Source organism: Delphinus delphis, chromosome 3 (genome assembly GCF_949987515.2).
Source record: "Delphinus delphis chromosome 3, mDelDel1.2, whole genome shotgun sequence".
Lineage (NCBI taxonomy): Eukaryota > Metazoa > Chordata > Mammalia > Artiodactyla > Delphinidae > Delphinus > Delphinus delphis.
In genome coordinates, this window is record NC_082685.1 from 156,656,939 (window position 1) to 156,679,558 (window position 22,620).

The following is a 22,620-nucleotide window of genomic DNA, read 5'->3' on the forward strand; positions in this document are numbered from 1 at the left end:
AATTTTATATTGATTTAAAATTGAGGATTAATATGCCTTTTGTATGTTACAAAAGGGGCCTGCAAAGCAGAGCTTAAAGTGTGTAAATACTTAAGAAGTAGTCATCACTGGTCTATATAAAATATTGATTCTTCACCTAAAATATCTCATTTTCAACTTTCTGAGATTGTCAAACTTGGATCAAAAATATGTTAATAAAAATAGTCAACTTCCATGTCTTCATTTAACAAATATGTGAGCTTTGAGTGTCTCTTGTGTGCCCATAACTGTGCTCTACAAGAGTCATGAGAGCCTGAGCAGAACCAAAGTCACTGTCTTCTTGCATAGAGCTTCCAATCTATGGAAGCGGAGAGATACCAATCAAATATCATATGCATTCTTAGATAGGTAATAAAACTGTTCTATGAAGGAGAGTTATACAGTGCTGTTGGGAAAACAAAAGCTAGGGTGTTTGGTGCTGTCTGATAGTCAGCAGTGATTGAACAGAGAACTGAAAGAAACTTAGGAGGTAGTTAGGTAAAGAGCATTACAGGAAGAGGAAAGAAAACACAACAAGAACCTGAATGGAGTAGAACATGGTACAGTAAGGACCTAAAAATCTTCATTGATCCTGGAGCAGAGAGTGAGGGAGTTAGTGCATAGGTGAGCACACAGGGCCTTGTTAAATTTTACCCAATGGAGAGCCATTGAAGCTATCTAAGCAGGAAGTGATAAGGTCTCATTTGATGTCAGTATTTCTAATTAATTGTTAATAGAAACTACACAAGGACAAGACTATTTTTAACTCATCACTGCATTCCCAATGTCTAGCATGTTTTCTGACATTGCGTAGGCATTCAATAAGCATTAGAGTAATTAATGGATATACTATGGATTAGAAAATGAAGTGAGGATTGTCTGCTTTTCATTCCTTGGATGGCTTCTTCACTCAGGTAAATCCAGGTAAGCAGGTGAATAACTCTTTCTGAAAGATGAGTCTTGAACCCTAGGGAACACCAGTATTTAAGAAACAAGCAGAAGGCAGGAAAGAAATAGTCTTTGAAGAAAATATCAAAAAACAGAGGTGAATTTTATCATTGAAAATTCCCAAGGGATGCTGAACAGGAGGAAGATAGTCATTAAAAATATGAAGGATTCTAGAACTAAAACACAATTTAGAATTATAAAGATTCATTCGATTTGGCAAAAGGGGGCATGGTGATTCTCACGAGCAGTTTTCAGCTCTCCATCCGCATCCGCATCATCATTATCATCACAATAGATAGTAACAGCAGATAATATTTGTTAAGTGTTTCCTCTGTGTCAGGATGAGTTTTAAGAACTTTTCCCAAATATTTATTGAGCTGGTACACCTATTATCATTCCTTTCAATCTAACTGGAACATTATGATATAGGGAATATTATTATTCTCACTAATAAAACAAACTGAATCACAGAGAAAAAGAATTGTATCCATGTAGAAACTGATTGACAGAAAATTGAACTCAGGAATCTGTCTCTTCAAAGTCTGAAAAGTTACCCATTTTACATACTTGAATGAAATATATATATTTATTATTTGCTAAAATGAAGAGAAGAACAAATTTAGTGTGGTGGAGAGAAAATTGGAGGCAAGGAAATGGGAGAAAAAAATTAAAAGGAGAAAAAAGAAAAAACAACACTATCCCCTTTAAGAAGCTTTGTAGTAAAGCCAGGGAGATACTTTAAAAAGCAAATAAATGAGAACATCATAAAATGGAGATTTTAATTGTAAGGTGGGAGACTGAAAGTGTGTTTATAGCAGATGGATAAAAGGTCAATAGAGACAAGAAACTGGGGATACTAAAGAGAGGGTAATTGAATTCAAAAGATGCTCTGAGGTAGAAATGGCCCTGTTTAGGATCTCGATCACAGGTGGAAAGAAAGAACCTATGATAATATTCCTCATTATTTGACAAAATCAAACAGGAGGAAGAAATAAATGTTTGCAGATAAGTTTGCAATGATTTAGCTGGAATATGTGTGGGGTGTGGGTAGCAGGGTGATCCTTGCCTATTGAGAACTATTGTCCTTATAAAGTAGGAATTTATATCATGTTTACAAATGTGAGGGTAGTGGTGGATGATGTGAATACACACATAATCCAAAATACAAGTATAGATTGTGGGGTTAAGGACAATGGGGATCTTACCACCCTGCATGGCCTCAATTAATTTGATGCTGTTTGTGAAAAATGAAGGCAAAATGGTATATGTGCATATGTGTGCACATATATGTAGTTAACATTCTCTATATTGCATACACATATACACATACTCAATAGGTATTTTCAAGGTAAGTGTTTCAATTACATAAATGGTAATGACTATGTACTGAAAATAACCTTGATAATGAGTCCAAATTATCTTTCTATTTTTTTCCTGAATTTATTTTCTAATGTAGTCTACACTTCCTCTAAAATGCATTAATGTTTGCATTGATCTATTTTCTTAATCCTTCAGATTAGGATTATCAGTTTTAGAGTTATTCCATTGCTGTATATTTTATGTTATAAATAATTACAATTTGGAAACTAAACTGTATAACTCTGTGGATTTTAACCTTTAAGAGGCATTCATTCAGATGGCAGGGAACAGAAAAAACAGTCCTTTCAAACCTGTTCCTTATTTAATCTCTGAGGCAGCTCACTTTAGTCAGCAAGGCAGAACAGCTAATCTTCCCAAAGATCAAAATCAGCACTGCTCTATAAATCAGCTTGCAGGAGCATCTGCACATTCCTGTCCATATCATGCCTTCATCAGAAAATTGCCAAGTTGAATTCACCAGTCCATGGTGTGGTACGTTGTAAATACACTTTGATAACTTTCATTTATTGTTTAATGGAGCCTGACTGGGTGGAAAGGGGAAAAAAAGATATGGATGAATGCAACTTGATGTGTTTCCTCTGACATAAACCCTGTAGCTAGGGATAGGCTTCATAGCAGTACCTCTCAGATTCTCTTCTTGTGGTCCATATGCCAATTTGCTTTCTTTATAATAAGCAGTTGTTCCATTTTTCTTTTTAATTCAAGGCTCCAATCCTATTTGCTTTCCTGACTCTCAGCAAATACTGTCTGTAGTATCACTTTTCTTCTTCAAGTGTATTTAACTGCAAATACAATGCCTAATATTTTAAGCCAAAAATCTTAAACATGGTTTTTCAAGTCAATGAAGGGTGGTGGAAAATACAATCTTTACTGTCAGATGAAATATAAATTTTGGTCTTGCCATTTAAGAGATCTATGAATTATCTCAAGTCTTTTAATCTTCAGTTTTCTTATTTTAACGTTTTACGAAGTGATAATTACAAAGAGATAAAATAAGGTAAAATAGTATTCTAGGCTGTGTCTGGCTAATAAGTACAATAATACCTCAATATCTTTTGGAAATCCAAAAAAGAGGGGATATATGTGTATGTATAGCTAATTCATGCTGTATAGTAGAAACTAACACAATATTGTAAAGCAACTATACTCCAATAAAAATTAATTTTTAAAAATAAAAAAAATAAAAACAAAAGTTACCATAAAAAAGTACAATAATACCTCAATATCTACATTTCTTGTCTTCCTTTCTTTTTCTATTTGCACCAAATTTTAATTACACTTTCTAGACCTCTCCATGTGGTTATTTTACTGCCCTCCTTTATTTCATGTTATCCAAATCACCTATAATCACACAAAGAATGACACATCCTGTGTATATTTTTTTGAATGATGTCAATATTTTCTTATTGAAGCATAGTTGATTTACAATGTTGTGTTAATTTCAGGTGTACAGCACAGTGATTCCTATATATCTATATCTATCTATCTATCTCCTTTTTCAGATTTTTTTCCCTTATAGGTTATTACAAAATATTGAGTATAGTTCCCTGTGCTATAAAGTAGGTCCTTGTTGGTTATCTGTTATATATAGTAGTGTGTATATGTTAATTCCATCCTCCTAATTTATCCCTCCCCACACCCCTCCCCCTTTGGTATCACATGAACATGCTGTCACTCATGGCTCTTGGTGATCTACTTCCCCCTCTGTCTTCTGTAAAAGATTTTTATCAAAGTTCAAGTTTAATTTTGTCTTTGCAGTGCAACATTTCCAGGGATGTTTCAGTCACAAATACTTTCTTTGAATTATCTTCTCTGTTTTATGTATCAAGGTAGGCATTTCACTAATTTTTCACTGTAGAAAACACAGCAATTCCATATCCCTCTTAAATCTGCTAGATCTAATAGAGTAGAAAGAACTTATTCTAATTATTCATTATGAATGTACTGATAATTTCCATTAATGTGTACCTGTGTGTGCTACAAGTGTATGTATGTCCACAGTAGTTGTTAAACATTTTTGCAACTGGGTACCTTGTATTTTTAAAATTTTTATACTGCAGTGTGTAAAAGATCTTTATACCACTTTATTTAACAAAGTATCAGAGATGGATGGTGAGAGTAAACATAAAATGTTATATAAGTATTTTTAAAGTTTAAATTAATCCTAAGAGAAAATATATGAAATGTTTCCAGCTATAACCGTACTAGGTCCATTCCAAATAGCCACATTCTAAATTTTTTAGTAGATTGCACTTATTGAATTTTTCTTTATCATTTCCTTGACTTGCGTTGAGTGACAGAATAGGAACCAGGACTTTCTTTGCTATTGGGTTGTAAAGTTTGGGGACTATGAACCACAATGTGCAATAAAAAAATAAGGCATCCCAACTTATTATAAATGCACACACAGGCAAACACATGTGCACACTTTGTATATAAGAAGAAATAGGTTTCTAATGCTAATGAACTATTTACAAAAACTAAACATTCATTAGAGATTTTATTACTTAAAAAATCAGCCAAGCTACTATTTTTACTCTTATAAGATTCTAATATCTGGAAAGTGGTTCTCCTGCTTAGCCAGAAGCTGAAGAGGAAAGTCCAACTTTCAATTCAGTGAAATCTATCACTATATTTATAATACCTTTTGACAGAGGACTGCTTTGGGCAAACTTTTGTTCTGACTCTTCATCTATAGGCATGACCATGGAGTGATAGATCCACTGAAACTATTTTGAACATCAATTAACAGTTTTTAACACATATTCCTACAATATAATTTAGCGTACTAGTTGAAACAGCCTGTTGAGTTAAGCTATCCACACCCATGTGTTATTGGTAAATTTGCATATGTGTGGGGCTATTGAAATATCCACACATATGTATATGTGTTAGTATGTAAATATATATAAATAATATAATATAGAATATATAAATATACTTCATATATATTATGTGTTATTTAAAATATTTTAAAATATTTAAAATATTTTCATTCATTTCTCCAGTCTTCAAATGACAGTGAGCAAATCTGTAAGATTTATTTGTATCAATAACCTTGGAATTATACACATTAAATGATCCTGACACTCTTCTGCATAGAGAAATTTATAATATAGCTTATACATGTGTTCCAGTCTTTGCAGAATGTCCACCATCCAGGAGAGGACTTTGACAAGGACCACGAATCATGGCATAATAAGAAAGCCTAGCTGATGAAACATTCAACTTCATGCAATTTTTCTTATGTTTTTGGCAAACTACTATCATTTAAGATATGCCATTTTTCAGGAAACAATAATTAATAATAATATCAGTCACTATTCCAGGATTTGGCCATTTTTTGCATAATTGAAGTGACATTTTTTCATGTATTAAAATGTTGGTATCTGTCCTATTATTATCCTCCCATTCCTGCAATGGAAAACCTGGATGATGATGCAATATAGAAACTGGACCAAGGAGAGGTCCTATGGAGTCTCTTCTCTTATTATTTAGGAAAACAGAATTTTAAGACTTTCTTAAACTCCAAGAAGAATTGAGTCATAGAGCAACTTGACTAAATGCTGTTTTCAGTATCCATCTATTTATGATGGTTATATAGTTCCAGAGGAGGAATATATTAGTGTGATTTAATGAATAGTAGAAGTGATTAATGAGAAACAATTAACATGTTCCAAATATGTAAATCTGGCTAGAAAGATGATAACTTATCTACAGGAACATGAAATGTGTTCATATTAAAGAGGGAAAATTATGATTTTAAAAGTTAGAGAGAGCAATGATATGTGAAAGTAATTACTAGGAGTAATAGGATAAAATTAAGAAACTAAAATGTAAGATGAAAATTGGAGTCAATTCAGTGACAGTGAACTGCATTAGGACATTAACAGTAACTAAAGAAAAGTAAGAGGAGCCCCACTGCCTGGGGAAGTTAAAATTACACCAGAATAAACACATTAAAAAAATTAAAATTGAAGTTAACTAGTTAATTTCTCATTTCAGATAAATGACAGTTTCCTAGTATAAGTATATCCTATGTGATAACTGACACATATGTTATTAAAAATAATTTTAATTTACTAAATTTGACAACAATAATCATAGCATTTGTTAACTATGAGCATCAATGAGTTGGTAGCTTTGTTTTCTGACTCTCAGAACTTGGACCACAGGTGAGACTTGTCCAGGGAACTAAACCCAAAACAAATTCTATAAAAATGAATAAAGAACCTGATGGTGTTCCTCCAATATTTCTCTCTAAACATTAATATTATGTTAGTAAACTCCAGGAGAACACCTTTACCTTAGGCTCATCTACTTCTTGTCTTAAACACTGAACTCTTAATCCAAATTTGCAGTTTTCAAAAAAAAGAAAAGGAAACTTGGCATAGTTCTGAAATTTTGTTAAATGGGATAAACTATGTTCAAATTGTAAACACTCACCCCGCCACACCAAATATCTTGGTGAGACCAGATTTATGGAGTAAATAATGCTGAACATTATCAAAGACTGGAGACTATTCTTTCCAAGAGTCTTCAAGTATCTCAAAAGGGAATAACTCTTTCCACAGTTCTTTTTTTCAGCTTGATTGTTTTAATCATCTGTTCAATCCAAATGATTATTGTGAGAATCCAGCCCAAAAAACCTACAAGCATGGGCAGTTGAAATTTTAATATAGTATATCTGGAAAAAACTATTTATTATGCTCATAAACAATCTCTGGCTCTATAATCACCCTTATCAAATTCCTACTGTGCCTCATGTTTATGGAGTTATTCTGTATCCATTTTTGTTTTGTTTTGTTTTGTTTTAAGACAGGACAAGGGTATGTTTTGTGTTATGTAAACTCACAGCCAGACATTTCATGTTTTGTGCCTTCTTGGTACTCTGATAACCTGAGTACATTTTCTTTTAATTTTTTTCCTCCATCTTTTCATCAAAACCAGGTTTTAGATGAATAGATCTCACTGTTCTTGGTATACTGTTTTTGATAGACTATTTTAGGTAATAAAACAATCTGCTGGTAACTATGGAAGGTGAAAACCACAGAGTTCTAACTAGTTTCCCAGGAGCAAAATATTACTATGAAATTACTGGAATATCTCTTTACAATGTATGAATGGTAAGTATTTGGAAAGCTTTACCAGGATTTACAGTAAGAGGAAAAATAACAATTATAATCCTAATCCAATCTCTATGTACTATTGTAGTTTTAATACAAAACAAAGAATTAACATACTTTATATTGTATATAAAATCCTGCAATCTCCAAGAATAAATAGTGTAATTTCTTCCCAGTTTTTCTATACTTGCAATTTAGCACTACCATGTTTTCTTCATAAATGAGATTGTTAAAAATATTTCCATCTACATTAATTCATCTGCTTCTAAATTCCTGTCCCAACCTGAAATAATACTTCTCTTTCCTTAGTGACTCGAAATTGGTCCTATCCATCCATCTGCCTGAAAAACAAGTCCTCCAAAATGATTATCCTTCTCTTGGGGTAGTTAAATATACATGAGATAATCATAAACATGAAACCATGAGTTCACATAAACAGCCTGTACCTTTGCAGTAGGTAGGTGAGTGTTAAGATAAATGACATCTAACTTGCCAGGAGACCTGCTAAAAATGGAAAAAGAGATGCCTGTCATATTGGATGCACAGCTTGATAATAATATTTGATGGGGTAGAGGTGGCCAAAAATATCCCCACAAATTTCATTGAGAGTCTTTCTGACTCTCAATGAACCTTAGTCATTATAGTCTACCAGATGCAGCAGATTGAGTCTAAAAAATTACACTGATCTTAAACAAGTAGTAAACCTGCCAAGGGTGTTGCTTTCCATGAGCAAAATGCCTGGATTCTGACAGTCCATGTTCCTCTGCACCAAGGGGACCACACCTGTGCACCTAATTCTTTTTTTTTTTTAATTTATTTTATATTTATTTTTGGCTGCGTTAGGTCTTTGTTGCTGCACAGAGGCTTTCTCTAGTTGTGGCAAGAGGAAGCTACTCTTCGTTGCAGTGTGTGGGCTTCTCATTGCGGTGACTTCTCTTGTTGCCGAGCACTGGCTCTAGGCGCGCAGGCTTCAGTAGTTGCAGCACATGGGCTCAGTAGTTGTTGTGCACCTAATTCTTGATAGGCAGAAAGTGTGTACCATTTCTAGAACAGGTGATTTAAATTTGGATGAGACTTCTTGAATTAGCCCAAGACATTCTTATTTACTAATATTAAGGAGAGAGGAGTCAAGGAAAGAAGTACAATAAATCTGTGGGTCCAACTGAAAGTAATACAATCTGCCAAACAAGATGGATGTTAGTTACTTTGGCAATTCATTTCTAGTTTTAATTCCCTGAGAAGGAAATGAATCCCACTTGGTGAGTTATAAACTTCAGATCAATTATCCCTTCTTTAAAGTATATAAATCTAAAATACATAATATCTGCACCATATATAAATGTATATGTATCATATATATGGTTCATATTTAAGAATTTTAGTTTTAACATTATTTAAAATTTTATTTTGTCTTATAAACACTTGTAAAATATTGTAATGACCCAGTCTCATCCATGGCCCTGAGAAGTATTCTAGGTTCTTAGTATCTGGTTTGGAAATTAAATGTTTGTTTTTCCTTCTATGCAATCTCCAGTCTTTGGAAAGGCCAATTTTCTAAGGCAATTCAGAAAAAATAAGGGAAATAATCATCAGTAGGACTGATCTTCTGTTTATAAGATCCCGTTAAGGATACTCTACAAATTCTCCTTGGCTCTTAGGGTAAAGGAAAATATCTGAGTTCCTCCATAGGGAATGATCATACTTTGATCCTGCCAAGAAAGAAGGCTGCAAGATTGAAGCAGGCTACTGAAAAATCAGTGGCAGAAATAGGGATGAAAAAATATCTATTGTTTCTTTTCATAGGTGTTAATCTATAGGTAATTCACAATGCTCAAAATAAAGGCTGATATCTGTATCACCTGCACTAGCATCAACATGGAGACTTTTGATGTGGCTAATCCTAAACCTAAGCTCATTTTATGTCACAGAGCCTATGTGCGTCATGTTTAACACTTTCAAAACCTTCAGTTCTTACCTAAGAAGGTACTTCCTCTTGCAAATATTACCTACCTGCTCACACACTTCTGTATCTATGTTTGTATCCTTATTATTTTCATAATACCTACTATGTCTTAGAACACTAAATGTACAGTGCTATGAATGTCTATAAATCTTATAATAGACCATATATTCCCTGGGACAAAACACTAGACTGACCTTATTTTTATTCATTATTGTATGCTAAGCCAAATTCATGACTCCTGACATATATGATTAATAGAAAGAAAATTGGCTGGGTGATTTAAAAAATAAGAAAAAAATAAAACATTATGACAAACTATTAATGTAAATTCAAACCTAAAAAGTAAAACTAAAAATGAACAGAATACTGTAATAAAAAATAAAGTTGATCAAAACATAATAATAAAGGGAATAAAAAACAAAACTAATACATGAAATGGTATTAGCAGCAAAAAAGAAATTAAAAAAATAATACAATTAAAACAACAAAAATGAAATTCAGAAGTCTGTATAAAATCTTCTGCTAAAATTTCAAGAAAATATTGTTGCACTGAAAATGTAAACATTTATCCAATTTTAAAATAAGATACCAAGTTTAAAACCAGCAAGATGAAAATAAGATGATAATAGATAAAAATCAATGATATGAGATAAATTGTTTAAATGCAAAATAAAAAAATGTATTTTTTAAATTTCTCAAATTAGTAGCAAATATTTTAAACATTAATAATTTAAGCTGAAGAGGAGATAGAAAGAAGTTACCAGAGGAGACTAAGAATGAGTCTGCAAAAATCAATATTTGTTTGACTGTGGGAAATTTCCTTTTGTTGCTAGTTATCATCATATTTATGGTTCTGAAAAATCACAATTAATTCAGACTTGAGTTTCCATGATTTCTGCTTTAGGTGTCACTGTTAAGATAAACTTCATAGTTTCTTTATAAATGCAAGTAGATTGACCTAAACCTATTCATGTTTGTTTGTTTGTTTCAAAAAAAGGAAAATAAAATATTTGTTTAACAGGTGATGGTAGTCATAATATTGGAAATCTTATTTTTTTTCCCACAGCCACTGAACTATGAGAAAAAGAAGTCATATACCCTCAACATAGAAGGAGCCAATACACATCTTGATTTTCGCTTTTCTCACTTGGGTCCTTTTAAAGATGCTACCATGCTGAAGATCATTGTTGGGGATGTAGATGAACCACCACTATTTTCCATGCCTTCCTATGTCATGGAAGTCTATGAAAATGCCAAGATTGGGACTGTTGTTGGCACAGTTTTGGCACAAGATCCCGACAGTGCTAACAGCTTAGTAAGGTATGGTATACTTCCATCTTTTAGACATATACAGATTTTATTGACTCTCACAGTAATTTAAAATGAATTAAATAATATTTAAAATATTTATTTTCTATGTTATTTTCTTTTTTTTGCATATGTACCATTGTATTCTTTTTTTTAACAACTTTATTGGAGTATGATTGCTTTACAATGGTGTGTTTGTTTCTGCTGTATAAAAAAGTGAATTGGCTATATGCATACGTATATCCCCATATCCCCTCCCTCTTGCATCTCCCTCCTACCCTCATTATCCCACCCCTCTAGGTGGTTGCAAAGCACCCAGCTGATCTCCCTGTGCTATGCAGCTGCTTCCCACTAGCTATTTATTTTACATTTGGTAGTGTATATATGTCACTGCCACTCTCTCACTTCATCTTAGCTTACTCTTACCCCTCCCCATGTCATCAAGTCCATTCTCTACATCTGCGTCTTTATTCCTGTCCTGCCCCTAGGTTCATCAGAACCTTTTTTTTTTTTTTTAGATTCCATATATATGTGTTAGCATACAGTAATTGTTTTACTCTTTCTGACTTACTTCACTCTGAATGATAGACTCTAGGTTCATCCACTTCATTACAAATAACTCACTTTTGTTCCTTTTTATGGCTGAATAATATTCCATTTTATATATGTGCCACATCTTCTTTATCCATTCATCTGTCGATGGACACTTAGGGTGCTTCCATGTCCTGGCTATTGTAAATAGATCACAATGAACATTGTGGTACATGACTCTTTTTGAATTATGGTTTTCTCATAGTATATGCCCAGTAGTGGGATTGCGGGCTCATAAGGTAGTTCTATTTTTAGTTTTTTAAGGAACCTCCATACTGTTCTCCACAGTGGTTGTATCAATTTACATTCCCACCAACAGTGCAAGAGGGGTCCCTTTTCTCCACATCCTCTCCAGCATTTATTGTTTCTAGATATTTTGATGATGGCCATTCTGACTGGTGTGAGGTGATACCTCATTGTAGTTTTGATTTGCATTTCTCTAATAATTAGTGATGTTGGGCATCTTTTCATGTGTTTGTTGGCAATTTGTATATCTTCTTTGGAGAAATGTCTATTTAGGTCTTCTGCCCATTTTTGTATTGGGTTGTTTGTTGTTTTGATATTGAGCTGCATGGGCTGCTTGCATATTTTGAGATTAATCCTTTGTCACTTACTTCATTTGCAAATATTTTATCCCATTCTGAGGGTTGTCTTTTCATCTTGTTTATGGTTTCCTTTGCTGTGCAAAAGCTTTTGTTTCATTAGGTCCCAATTGTATATTTTTGTTTTTATTACCATTTCTCTAGGAGGTGGGTCAAAATGGATCTTGCTGTGATTTATAACATAGAGTATTCTGCCTATGTTTTACTGTAAGTACTTTTTATTGTCTGGCCTTATATTTAGGTCTTTAATCCATTTTGAGTTTATTTTTGTGTATGGTGTTATGGAGTGTTCTAATTTCTGTCTTTTACATGTAGCTGTCCAGTTCTCCCAGCACCACTTATTGAAGAGGCTGTCTTTTCTCCCTTGTATACTCTTGCCTCCTTTATCAAAGATAAGGTGACCGTATGTGCTTGGGTTTATGTCTCGGCTTTCTATCCTGTTCCATTGATCTATATTTCTGTTTTTGAGCAAGTGCCATACTGTCTTGATTACTGTAGCTTTGTAGTATAGTCTGAAGACAGGGAGCCTGATTCCTCCAGCTCTGTTTTTCTTTCTCAAGATTGCTTTGGCTATTCGGGGTCTTTTGTGTTTCCATACAAACTATGAAATGTTTCATTCTAGTTCTGTAAAAAATGCCATTGGTAGTTTGATAGGCATTGCATTGAATCTGTAGATTGCTTTGGGTAGTATAGTAATTTTCAAAATGTTGATTCTTCCAATCCAAGAACATGGTATATCTCTCCATCTGTTTGTATCATCTTTAATTTCTTTCATCAGTATCTTATAATTTTCTGCCTACAGGTTTTTGTCTCCCTAGGTATGTTTATTCCGAGGTATTTTATTCTTTTTGTTGCAATGGTAAATGGGAGTGTTTCCTTAATTTCTGTTTCAGATTTTTCATCATTAGTGTATAGGAAAACCAGAGATATCAATGCATTAATTTTGTATCCTGCTACTCTACCAAATTCATTGATTAGCTCTAGTAGTTTTCTGATAGCATCTTTAGAATTCTCTATGTATCATATCATGTCATTTTCAAACAGTGTCAGTTTTACTTCTTTTACAATTTGGTTTCCTTTTATTTCTTTTTCTTCTCTGATTCCTGTGGCTACAACTTCCAAATCTATGTTGAATAATAGTGGTGAGAGTAGGCAACCTTGTCTTGTTCCTGATCTTAGAGGAAATGGTTTCAGTTTTTCACCATGGAGAACAATGTTGGCTGTGGGTTTGTCATATATGGCCTTTATTATGTTGAGGTAGATTCCCTCTATGCCTACTTTCTGGAGTGTTTTAATCATAAATCGGTGTTGAATTTTGTCAAAAGTTTTTTCTTCATCTATTGAGATTATCCTATGGTTTTAATCCTTCAATTTATTAATATAGTGTATCACATTAATTGACTTGCATATATTGGAGTATCCTTACATTCCTGGGGTAAACCCCACTTGATCATGGTGCATGATCCTTTTAATGTGCTGTTGGATTCTGTTTGCCAGTATTTTGTTGAGGATTTTTGCATCCATATTCATCAGAGATACTGACCTGTAGTTTTCTTTTTTTGTAACATCTTTGTCTGGTTTTGGTGTCAGGGTGATGTTGCCTTGTAGAATGAGTTTGGGAGTGTTCCTCCCTCTGCTATATTTTGGAAGAGTTTGAGAGGGATAGGTGTTAGTTCTTCTCTAAATGTTTAATAAAATTCACCTGTGAAGTCAGCTGTTCCTGGGCTTTTGTTTGTTGGAAGGTTTTTAATCACAATTTCAATTTCAGTGCTTGTGGTCAGTCTGTTTATATTTTCTATTTCTTCCTAGTTCAGTCTCAGAAGGTTGTGTTTTTCTAAGAATTTGTCCATTTCTTTCAGGTTGTCCATTTTATTGGCATAGAGTTGCTTGTAGTAATCTCATGATCCTTTGTATTTCTGCAGTGTCAGTTGTTACTTCTCCTTTTTCATTTCTAATTCTGTTGATTTGAGTCTTCTCCCTTTTTTTCTTGATGAGTCTGGCTAATGGTTTATCAATTTTGTTTTTCTTCTCAAATAACCATATTTTATTTTATTGATCTTTGCTATTGTTTCCTTTATTTCATTTTCATTTATTTCTGATCCAATCTTCATGATTTCTTTCCTTTGCTAACTCTGGGAATTTTTTGTTCTTCTTTGTCTAAATGCTTTAGGTGTAAGTTTAGGTGGTTTGTGTGAGATTTTTCTTGTTTCTTGAGATAGGATTGTATTGCTATAAACTTCCCTCTTAGGACTGCTTTTGCTGCATTGCATAGGTTTTGGGTCATCGTGTTTTCATTGTCATTTGTTTCTAGGTATGTTTTTTTTTTTCTCTTTGATTTCTTCAGTGATCTCTTGGTTATTTAGTAATGTATTGTTTAGCCTCCATGTCTTTGTATTTTTTGCAGTTTTTTTTTTCCTGTATCTGATATTTAGTCTCATAGTGTTGTGGTCAGAAATGATACTTGATAAGATTTCAATTTTCTTAAATTTACCAAGGCTTGATTTGTGGCCCAAGATATGATCTATCCTGGAGAATGTTCTATGAACACTTGAGAAGAAAGTGTAGTCAGTTTTTTTCTGGATGGAATGTCCTATAAATAGCAGTTAAGTCCATCTTTTTTAATGTATCATTTAAAGTTTGTGTTTCCTTATTTATTTTCATTTTGGCTGATATGTCCATTGGTTAAAGTGGGATGTTAAAGTCCCCTACTGTTATTGTGCTAATGTCAATTTTCCCTTTTATGGCTGTTAGCATTTGCCATATGTATTGAGGTGCTCCTATGTTTGGTGCATAAATATTTACAATTGTTATATCTTCTTCTTACATTGATCCCTTGATCATTATGTAGTGACATTCTTTGTCTCTTATAATAGTCTTTATTTTAAAGTCTACTTTGTCTGATATGAGAATTGCTACTCCAGCTTTTTGTTGATTTCCATTTGCATGCAATATCTTTTTTCATCCCCTCACTTTCAGTTTGTGTGGGTCTCTAGGTCTGAAGTGGGTCTGTTGTAGATAGCGTATATTCAGGTCTTGTTTTTGTATCCATTCAGCCAGTCTATGTCTTTTGGTTGGAGCATTTAGTCCATTTATATTTAAAGTTATTATCATGATATATGTTCCTATTACCATTTCCTTAATTGTTTTGGGTTTGTTATTGTAGTTCTTTTCCTGCTCTTGTGTTTCCTGCCTAGAGAAGTTCCTTTAGCATTTGTTGTGAAGCTCGTTTGGTGGTGCAGAATTCTCTTAACTTTTGTTTATCTAAAAGTTTTAATTTCTCCATCAAATCTGAATGAGATCCTTGCTGGGTATATTAATCTTGGTTTAGGTTTTTCCCTTTCATCACTTTAAATATGTCCTGCCACTCCCTTCTGGCTTGTAGAATTACTGCTGAAAAATCAGCTATTAACCTTATAGGGATTCCCATGTACGTTATTTTTTGCTTTTCCCATTGCTGCTTTTAATATTTTTTCTTTGTATTTACTTTTTGATTCTTTGATTAATGTGGGTCTCAGTGTGTTTCTCTTTGGGTTTATCCTGTATTGTACTCTCTGTTCTTCTTAGACTTGATTGACCATTTATTTTCCCATGTTAGGAAAGTTTTCCACTATAATCTCTTCAAATATTTTCTCAAACTCTTTCTTTTTCTCTTCTTCTTCTTGGACCCCTATAATTTGCATGTTGGTGCATTTAATGTTGTCCCGGAAGTCTCTGTGACTGTCCTCAATTCTTTTCATTCTTTTTTCTTTATTCTGCTCCCTGGCAGTTATTTCCACCATTTTATCTTCCAGTTCACTTATCTGTTCTTCTACCTCAGTTATTCTGATATTGATTCCTTCTAGAGTATTTTTAATTTCAGTAATTGTGTCGTTCATCACTTTGTTTCCTCTTTAGTTATTCTAGATGCTTGTTAAATGTTTCTTGTATTTTCTCCATTCTGTTTCTGAGATTTTGGATCATCTTTACTATCATTACTCTTAATTCTTTTTCAGGTAGGTTGCCTATTTTGCCTTCATTTATTTGGTCTTTTAGGTTTTTACCTTTTTCCTTCGTCTGTAACTTTTTTTTTTAATCGGTGGTGCTGTATTCCTGTCTTACTGGTTGTTTGGCCTGAGATGTCCAGCACTGGAGTTTGCAGGCAGTTCGATAGAGCCGAGTCTTTGTGCTGAGATGAGGTCCTCTGGGAGGCCTCACTCCAATTATTATTCCCTGGAGTCTGAGGTTCTCTCTTAGTCCAGTGGTTTGGACTCCCACCACAGGAGCTCAGGCTAGACCTCCACCCTGGGAACCAATATTTTGCAAGCTCTCATTCCCTAGTTTTATCTCTTGGCTCCCATCTAGTCACTTCACATTTTTGGCATCTTTATTCAGAGACACTCTTCTCCTGGAGCCACAGAGACAAACTATCACAGCTACACATCCCATCCATGTTATTTTCTATTAATATAATTCAACTATAATCTTAGCTGATTATTTAACTGAATAAATAACAGATGGGTTTCTGTCAAATTTAGCATACATGTAGCTATCTCCATGAATATATTGGTGACCACACGGATGAGTTTTTTCCATTTGACTTAATAGATGAAAGCATAACTGACTGGAAACATTTAGAGAGAAATATTTAATCACAAAGTACAGAATGTTTGGTATCTTAGCAATAGGAAGTATAACTACACACACACACAAATGAGGGCTTCGGAATAAACATTCAGCTCTGACTCCTTGTTCTGCCACCATGGCTATAAACCTTTACGAAATTACTTTTCCTTATTTGTGAAAGAACACCACAGATATCTATCTCTCAGAGTTACTGCGAGATTGTTTCAAGCTATGTGCTTTAAGTGCTAAGCAGAGTGACCTGCACGTAATAGTCATTCAATTAATTCTAACTTGTCCAAGGCAAGTTAGAGACTCACTTCTGAAGACAGGAAGACCAATGTGGGAATTCTGGTGGCTTGATTTACTAACTGTGTCATCTTATACAGTCATTCAACCTTGCTGAGTTTTGATATAAAATATATGAACAAGGAATAATAATGTTGCATACATATATTGAGGGAATTAAATTAGGTTGACAGAAAGTACTTAGCATAGTCAGTACGTGCTCACTGACTAATATTTTATTATTGTCATATATCATGCAGAGATAATTAAAGGTTTCCTTGCATAATAAGAAGGGTGTTTGGGTTTTTTTTTGGTCTCAATTATGACAAAATCAAAGAATTGCATAATGTATAAAACTCTTTACTTACCCTGTATTTATACCCTCAGATAATTCTAAGCCTCTAGAAAGTCTGAACTCTGAAACAAATCTGTCTACTTTTTCTCAAGTTTGTCTTCTCACTTTCTTTAGTTCTCATCCATTTTAACAAAAGCTAATATGATAAGTATTCTCCTTGATATCTATGTAATGTTTTGTAAAGTGTTTCCATTTCCTTTTATATAAGCATGATTGTTCTTAAGTTTTTAAATAATGGCCACAGCACTCATGCCTGGAAAGAAACAATTTTCCAAGCACAGAGGTATGTATTAAACAATTCTGCTTCAACTGTGAATGCAGTAACATTAACTTGTTGGTTGAGAACCCTTCTGTCACACTGAGAGAAAGAGCTGGACATTGCTTGAAGCAGGATAGACAAAGTATACGATATAATAGGCATAAACCCAGTTGTGAAAATTGATCTTTAATTAAGCGATGAAAGCAGAAGTTGATATGCTTATTTGTCCAAGCACAGGAAAGACCACGATGCTTCATCATTCCATAGAATGCCATATTTTAATAGCATTTTTGACACTTAATAAGGAAAATGTGTCTACATTGAAAGTTAACATTATAAAGATATTTATAAATGTAGCCATTTACCAAAAGGAGCCAACAGCTTTTGATAGTAAAAATATTTCCTGCTGTGAGTTTGATGTGGAAATATTTGATAAACGTTGATAAGACTTTTTTTAAAAAACTAAAACTTGATATTAATGATGCAGTCTATATTTTTAATTAAAGGAGGTGGGAGGTACATTGATTTTTAAAAGTGATATTTAAAGTACCTTTTATATGCAAATATTATGATATTCCTCAGGATAAAGAAATTAAACAAATGCACACACACAGAGCAGCTTGAAGTCCAGTGGAGAGAAAAAATTTACATCCTTTCATAAGGGTGATAAAAGTCTGATACATATGTAGGGAATAAGTATGCCTGACATCTTCTGGAAGGAATGAGTTGAGGAAGATTGAATTGAAGCTCAAAACCCAGGTTAAGATTAGACAGGTGAAGAATAGAGAACATAACTGCAGTTTGTTGTGTACACAAGGAGCTTAGGTTACCTGTGCGGGAATAGCAAATAATGAGGTTGTAAAAAGATGCTTTAGAGAGATCATGAAAAGGCTTTGCACTTTGTGCTTGGAAAAGGCTTTCCAAATGACATCTTGGAAATTTATCGTGACAGCAGTGTCAGTGGGGGGAAAAGATAAATCAGAGTTGCATGAGTGAGTTTAATAAGAAACAGTGATAGGAAGATTTGCATTTCAAAATAAATAATAATGAAATTTCAGAATGCTGTAAAGGGTGGAATATATGTTCCTAAAAGGTAGGGCAAAGGAGGAAAAATTGAGGTCAGGGACAAACTTGTTTCAATGTTGCAGGTAGAGGTCAGGGGTGGTTCTGAACATCCTACAACTCACAAGTGAGTCCCCACAACAGAGAATTATCTGGTCTGGAATATCAGTGTTTGAAAAACCCTCACCCAGAGTACACCAAACTGGGTAGTACATTGGTAAAATGGGGGTGCTAATTATACTCATGGAAAGAAATTTTGAAAATATATTTTTGGGAAATGCATACCAGCATGTATGTTTCACATATATGTGTATTCATGTGAATATTTCAAAATACATTTCATTTAGTAAAAAACTACAAAAAACAAATTATATATAATGTTCCATTATATTGTTAATTGCTTCGGTAATTGCTCTATATCACTGGGAGCATTTAATTGAACACCAGCTATGTTACACACATTCGCCCAGTTGTTGCTATGCAAAGGTGACAGATATATTGTCTTTAAATGCAAATATTGAGAAGCACAAATCCATTAGCATGTACATTATTCTTTCTGCTTTGTTTTGGTTAGACAACTAAAATGAATCCTTCCAAAGCTGCCTTAAAATAATCAGACTCCATAGCTGGTGTTTGAAGGCATAACTTACATAATATTTGTTCTTGATTTTAACAAAAGTGTGTCATTTACATGGGCCTTTAGGTGCAAACAGTGAATAAAGCAGAAAACATTAACAAATACAAAAGTAATCCTCATACTTCCACCTTTCCCAGGGACCAAATGTTTGTACTAATTAAGGAGGTGCACATTGAGAGATGTACCTTGCTATGTGCCCTGAAATGCAATTAACTCCAAATCAGTAGAACTGATAATGAAAGGGAGTTTGAGTCTCACAGGTATTTGTGAAAAGCTTCCTGACTTGTCTTTTGTATTCCCATTTTCTAAACTATTAGTAAGATTCTTCAGATTTCTAAGAGCATATCATGTCTAGCTTTTGTCTTTTTTAACTCAAAACAAGGATATGCAATTTACAGCAATATCATCATCAATTTTCTTAAAATAAAATCAGAACCAGGCTATTTAACAGTAGTGAAGAAACCTTGATTTAAACTGGCTGTGCTCACTTGCTGGCATACTGGAAATAGAATTCAGGAATTTCCTGAGTAGCTACTGACAGACGAGAAGTCCTATGATGGACACGAGAAGCAGGGGAGTTTTCTGAAAATGTGACCCTATATCATGTGGCTGTTGAAAACAGTGACCACTTGCTGCTTGCTATCTGTGGGCCAGGGGTTTGTAACAGCATGCCTCAAACCCTTGTAACAACCCTAATGAGCCTGCAATGTCAGTCCCATTTTATAGATGAAGAAACTGAGGTACAAACAGGTAATTTGGCCAAATTCACATAGTGATAAAGTGGCAGATCCAGAATTTAAACCCAGTTTTGCTTTACTACAAAAACCCTGTTTATTTAATGCTCCCAAATCTGCCTCTTTTATATTTCAACTAATAATAATAATAAACTGCATTTACAGAAGTTTGATATCACAAAGTAGGAAATGAATGTTTCCCATGTTCAGATGTGTTTCATACTCTGGGAAAAAGAGATGCTGAAGAGAATTCCATTTGTAACTCTAGCATCTCACGAAAAGAAAACTGTTCTTTATTTTAGAGTTTCTCCATATTGTAAAGTCAAATACTTATGCCACTTGATTTAGTGCAACATAAAGAAATTATTGAAGCCCTCAACTAATAATTCTCGTAGGATGAAGAGCCTTAGTATGAATTTATATGAGTAAGTATACCCTCCCATCTTTGCTTCTTTTCTACTCTGATTTATAATCTGAATTTATCTATACATTTATTTATTGGTAAAAATTTTAATATTTTCTTTGTATAGAAACTTTAAAGCCATCAGAAAGAAATATTAAAAATCTTGCATAATTTTTTCAAATGCTTACCTTGACATTATTTAGGAAACTATAGCCAATATATATGCTAACATAAGAAATAAAATTGTGATCAGGTTTGGAAATATTTGCTAAATTAAAAAAAAACTTTCTAAAATATCTTTAAAAAAAAGAATAGTTGCAGAGAATTAGAAGTCATTACTCATCCTGTTTTGAGTTTAATTGTAGCCTCAGAGAATAAATGATTCCAATATATTCATAGAATTCTTATTAATGTGTTGTTTTCTTACACATTTCTGAAATTTTCGCATAGCTCATGATGAGATGGCAGTTAGGAATACCTCATTAATTTAGAATGTTATAACAGCAAAAAATAGATATTTCAAAATAATGACAAGGTCATATGGCAAACTTGAAAAAGAAAGTAAAAATTTTTGATTAAGAAAGTTTGAATACAGGATTCAAACTTCTGAAAAGAAAGACAAGAATACTCAGAAAATGTGTTTCAAAATATATTCATATTAAACTGAGTTTTTAGTCTGTTGACCAAATTGATTTATAAAAGTTTAGCTTAGTGAAAGTCAAGAATATCTTAATTGGACCTTTAATAGAAAGCCTTAATATACCCTCATCAAAACTGTCATAGTTTTCTGATACAAAGGAGATAATTCATTAAGGACATTTCATGCAAACTGAGTTCAGCTAGAAAGCAGGCTTCCATTTAAAATCGGAAGTCTGTCTTTGACTTGTGTTTTGTCATTTATCACATTGCAGATAACAAAGTTAGCACATTTAGATTGACAGTACTTTACTGTTTGTAAACAGTACTGTTTACTGTTAAACATCATGTGACTATGGCATTTGAGAATGTGAAGGGACCTAAAGATGACTGAGACAATCCTGTTCTTACAGAGATGAAGATATCATAGACTAAGATGCCTGAGTGACTGGCTTCCAATCACACAGCTAACTAACCATAGAGATTGAATAGAATGTGGTCACTTTTACCATTCTTCAATAAAGATACAGAAGACGCCTGAACATTTTCCCATTTGGGGCTCAAATTTACCTAATAGCCTAGTATGTGACAGTAACCACCCCAAATCAGAGTCCTGACAACAGAAGAAGAACCTATTTTCCGGGTGGGCATGTGTAACTCATTTAGCCCTGGAATGAATGCCTAAATCCAGGCTTAGTGACGTCTGTTAGTCTACTGACTGGAGACTAAAATATCCAAATAGCTTTCATGTAAATTTTTCAAATAAATTTTTAAAAAAGCTTAAAATGGTTCAATAGCATTTCCAGAACTCAATATTATTGGAATTTTTAAAATCTTAGGTACTTAGAGGCATAAATAACAGACAGAAACATATTTTCTTGTGTAGAGATTTTACTTCTTTAGATGCTTTTGTTTCTTTGGATCGAGGTTTTGGTTCAGGAAGTTAAAAAGCTTTCCAAAATATCTATGTGCTCTGAGTGCTGCCCATTTTATTAAGCACAATACACTATCAAGTGACAAATGATCCCTATGTTCTAATTTTTTAGAAAGATTATTTTCTGGATGCATGACTTGTGGAATAAATTGCATCCCCAAAGTGAGCTAAGGGAATCTTAAAATTTTTTAATGAATCTGAGCTATACTGAAGATGTGTGACTTTTCGTTAAATTAAAGATGAGGCCAAACTGCTGTAATATCCCAAAGGGTGTATATTGATTAAACTTTATCCCATCTATTGATCATAGTCAGTAAAACTTACAAAAACAGCTGTTTGGGAGGCAAAATCTCAAATATATTTGCTTAACCACTCACATTCTGTATGTACAAGTATCAAAAGTGTGACAACTGAAAGACATCGTCTACACTTTTAGCCAACTGATGTTTCTCAAAGTAAATCACTGCAAAAATAGATTTCCATTACATAAGTTTTAAATTAATTTTTATGGTGAAATGGACAGACTATAATGAAAATAATAAGTGCCTCTGAGGCCTGAAGTTTTGTTATTGAAGTGAAAAATAACTTTTCTAATGTACTTTAACATGACTAATAATTATCTTGAATCTATACCTATATAATCAAAGGGAAATTGAGTGTCAAATGATGAACTGGGTAATTTGTTTAAAGTAGCTTCTGTTGAAGAAAATACTTGAATAGAGGTAATCATTACTGAGATTGACTGATTCTTGTGATCACAACTTGTCTGCCTATTTG

The 22,620-nt window shown here is 33.4% G+C and overlaps 1 protein-coding gene across 1 annotated transcript in view; it reads left to right on the top strand.

The window, feature by feature from the left end:
- CDH18 (cadherin 18) overlaps positions 1–22,620 on the top strand; it is a 259,628-nt gene that overhangs the window by 144,388 nt on the left and 92,620 nt on the right. Inside the window, exon 5 of the mRNA XM_060007203.2 lies at positions 10,502–10,755. Within this exon, the coding sequence (XP_059863186.2) occupies positions 10,502–10,755 (254 nt within the window). The remainder of the gene's footprint in view (positions 1–10,501; positions 10,756–22,620) is intronic.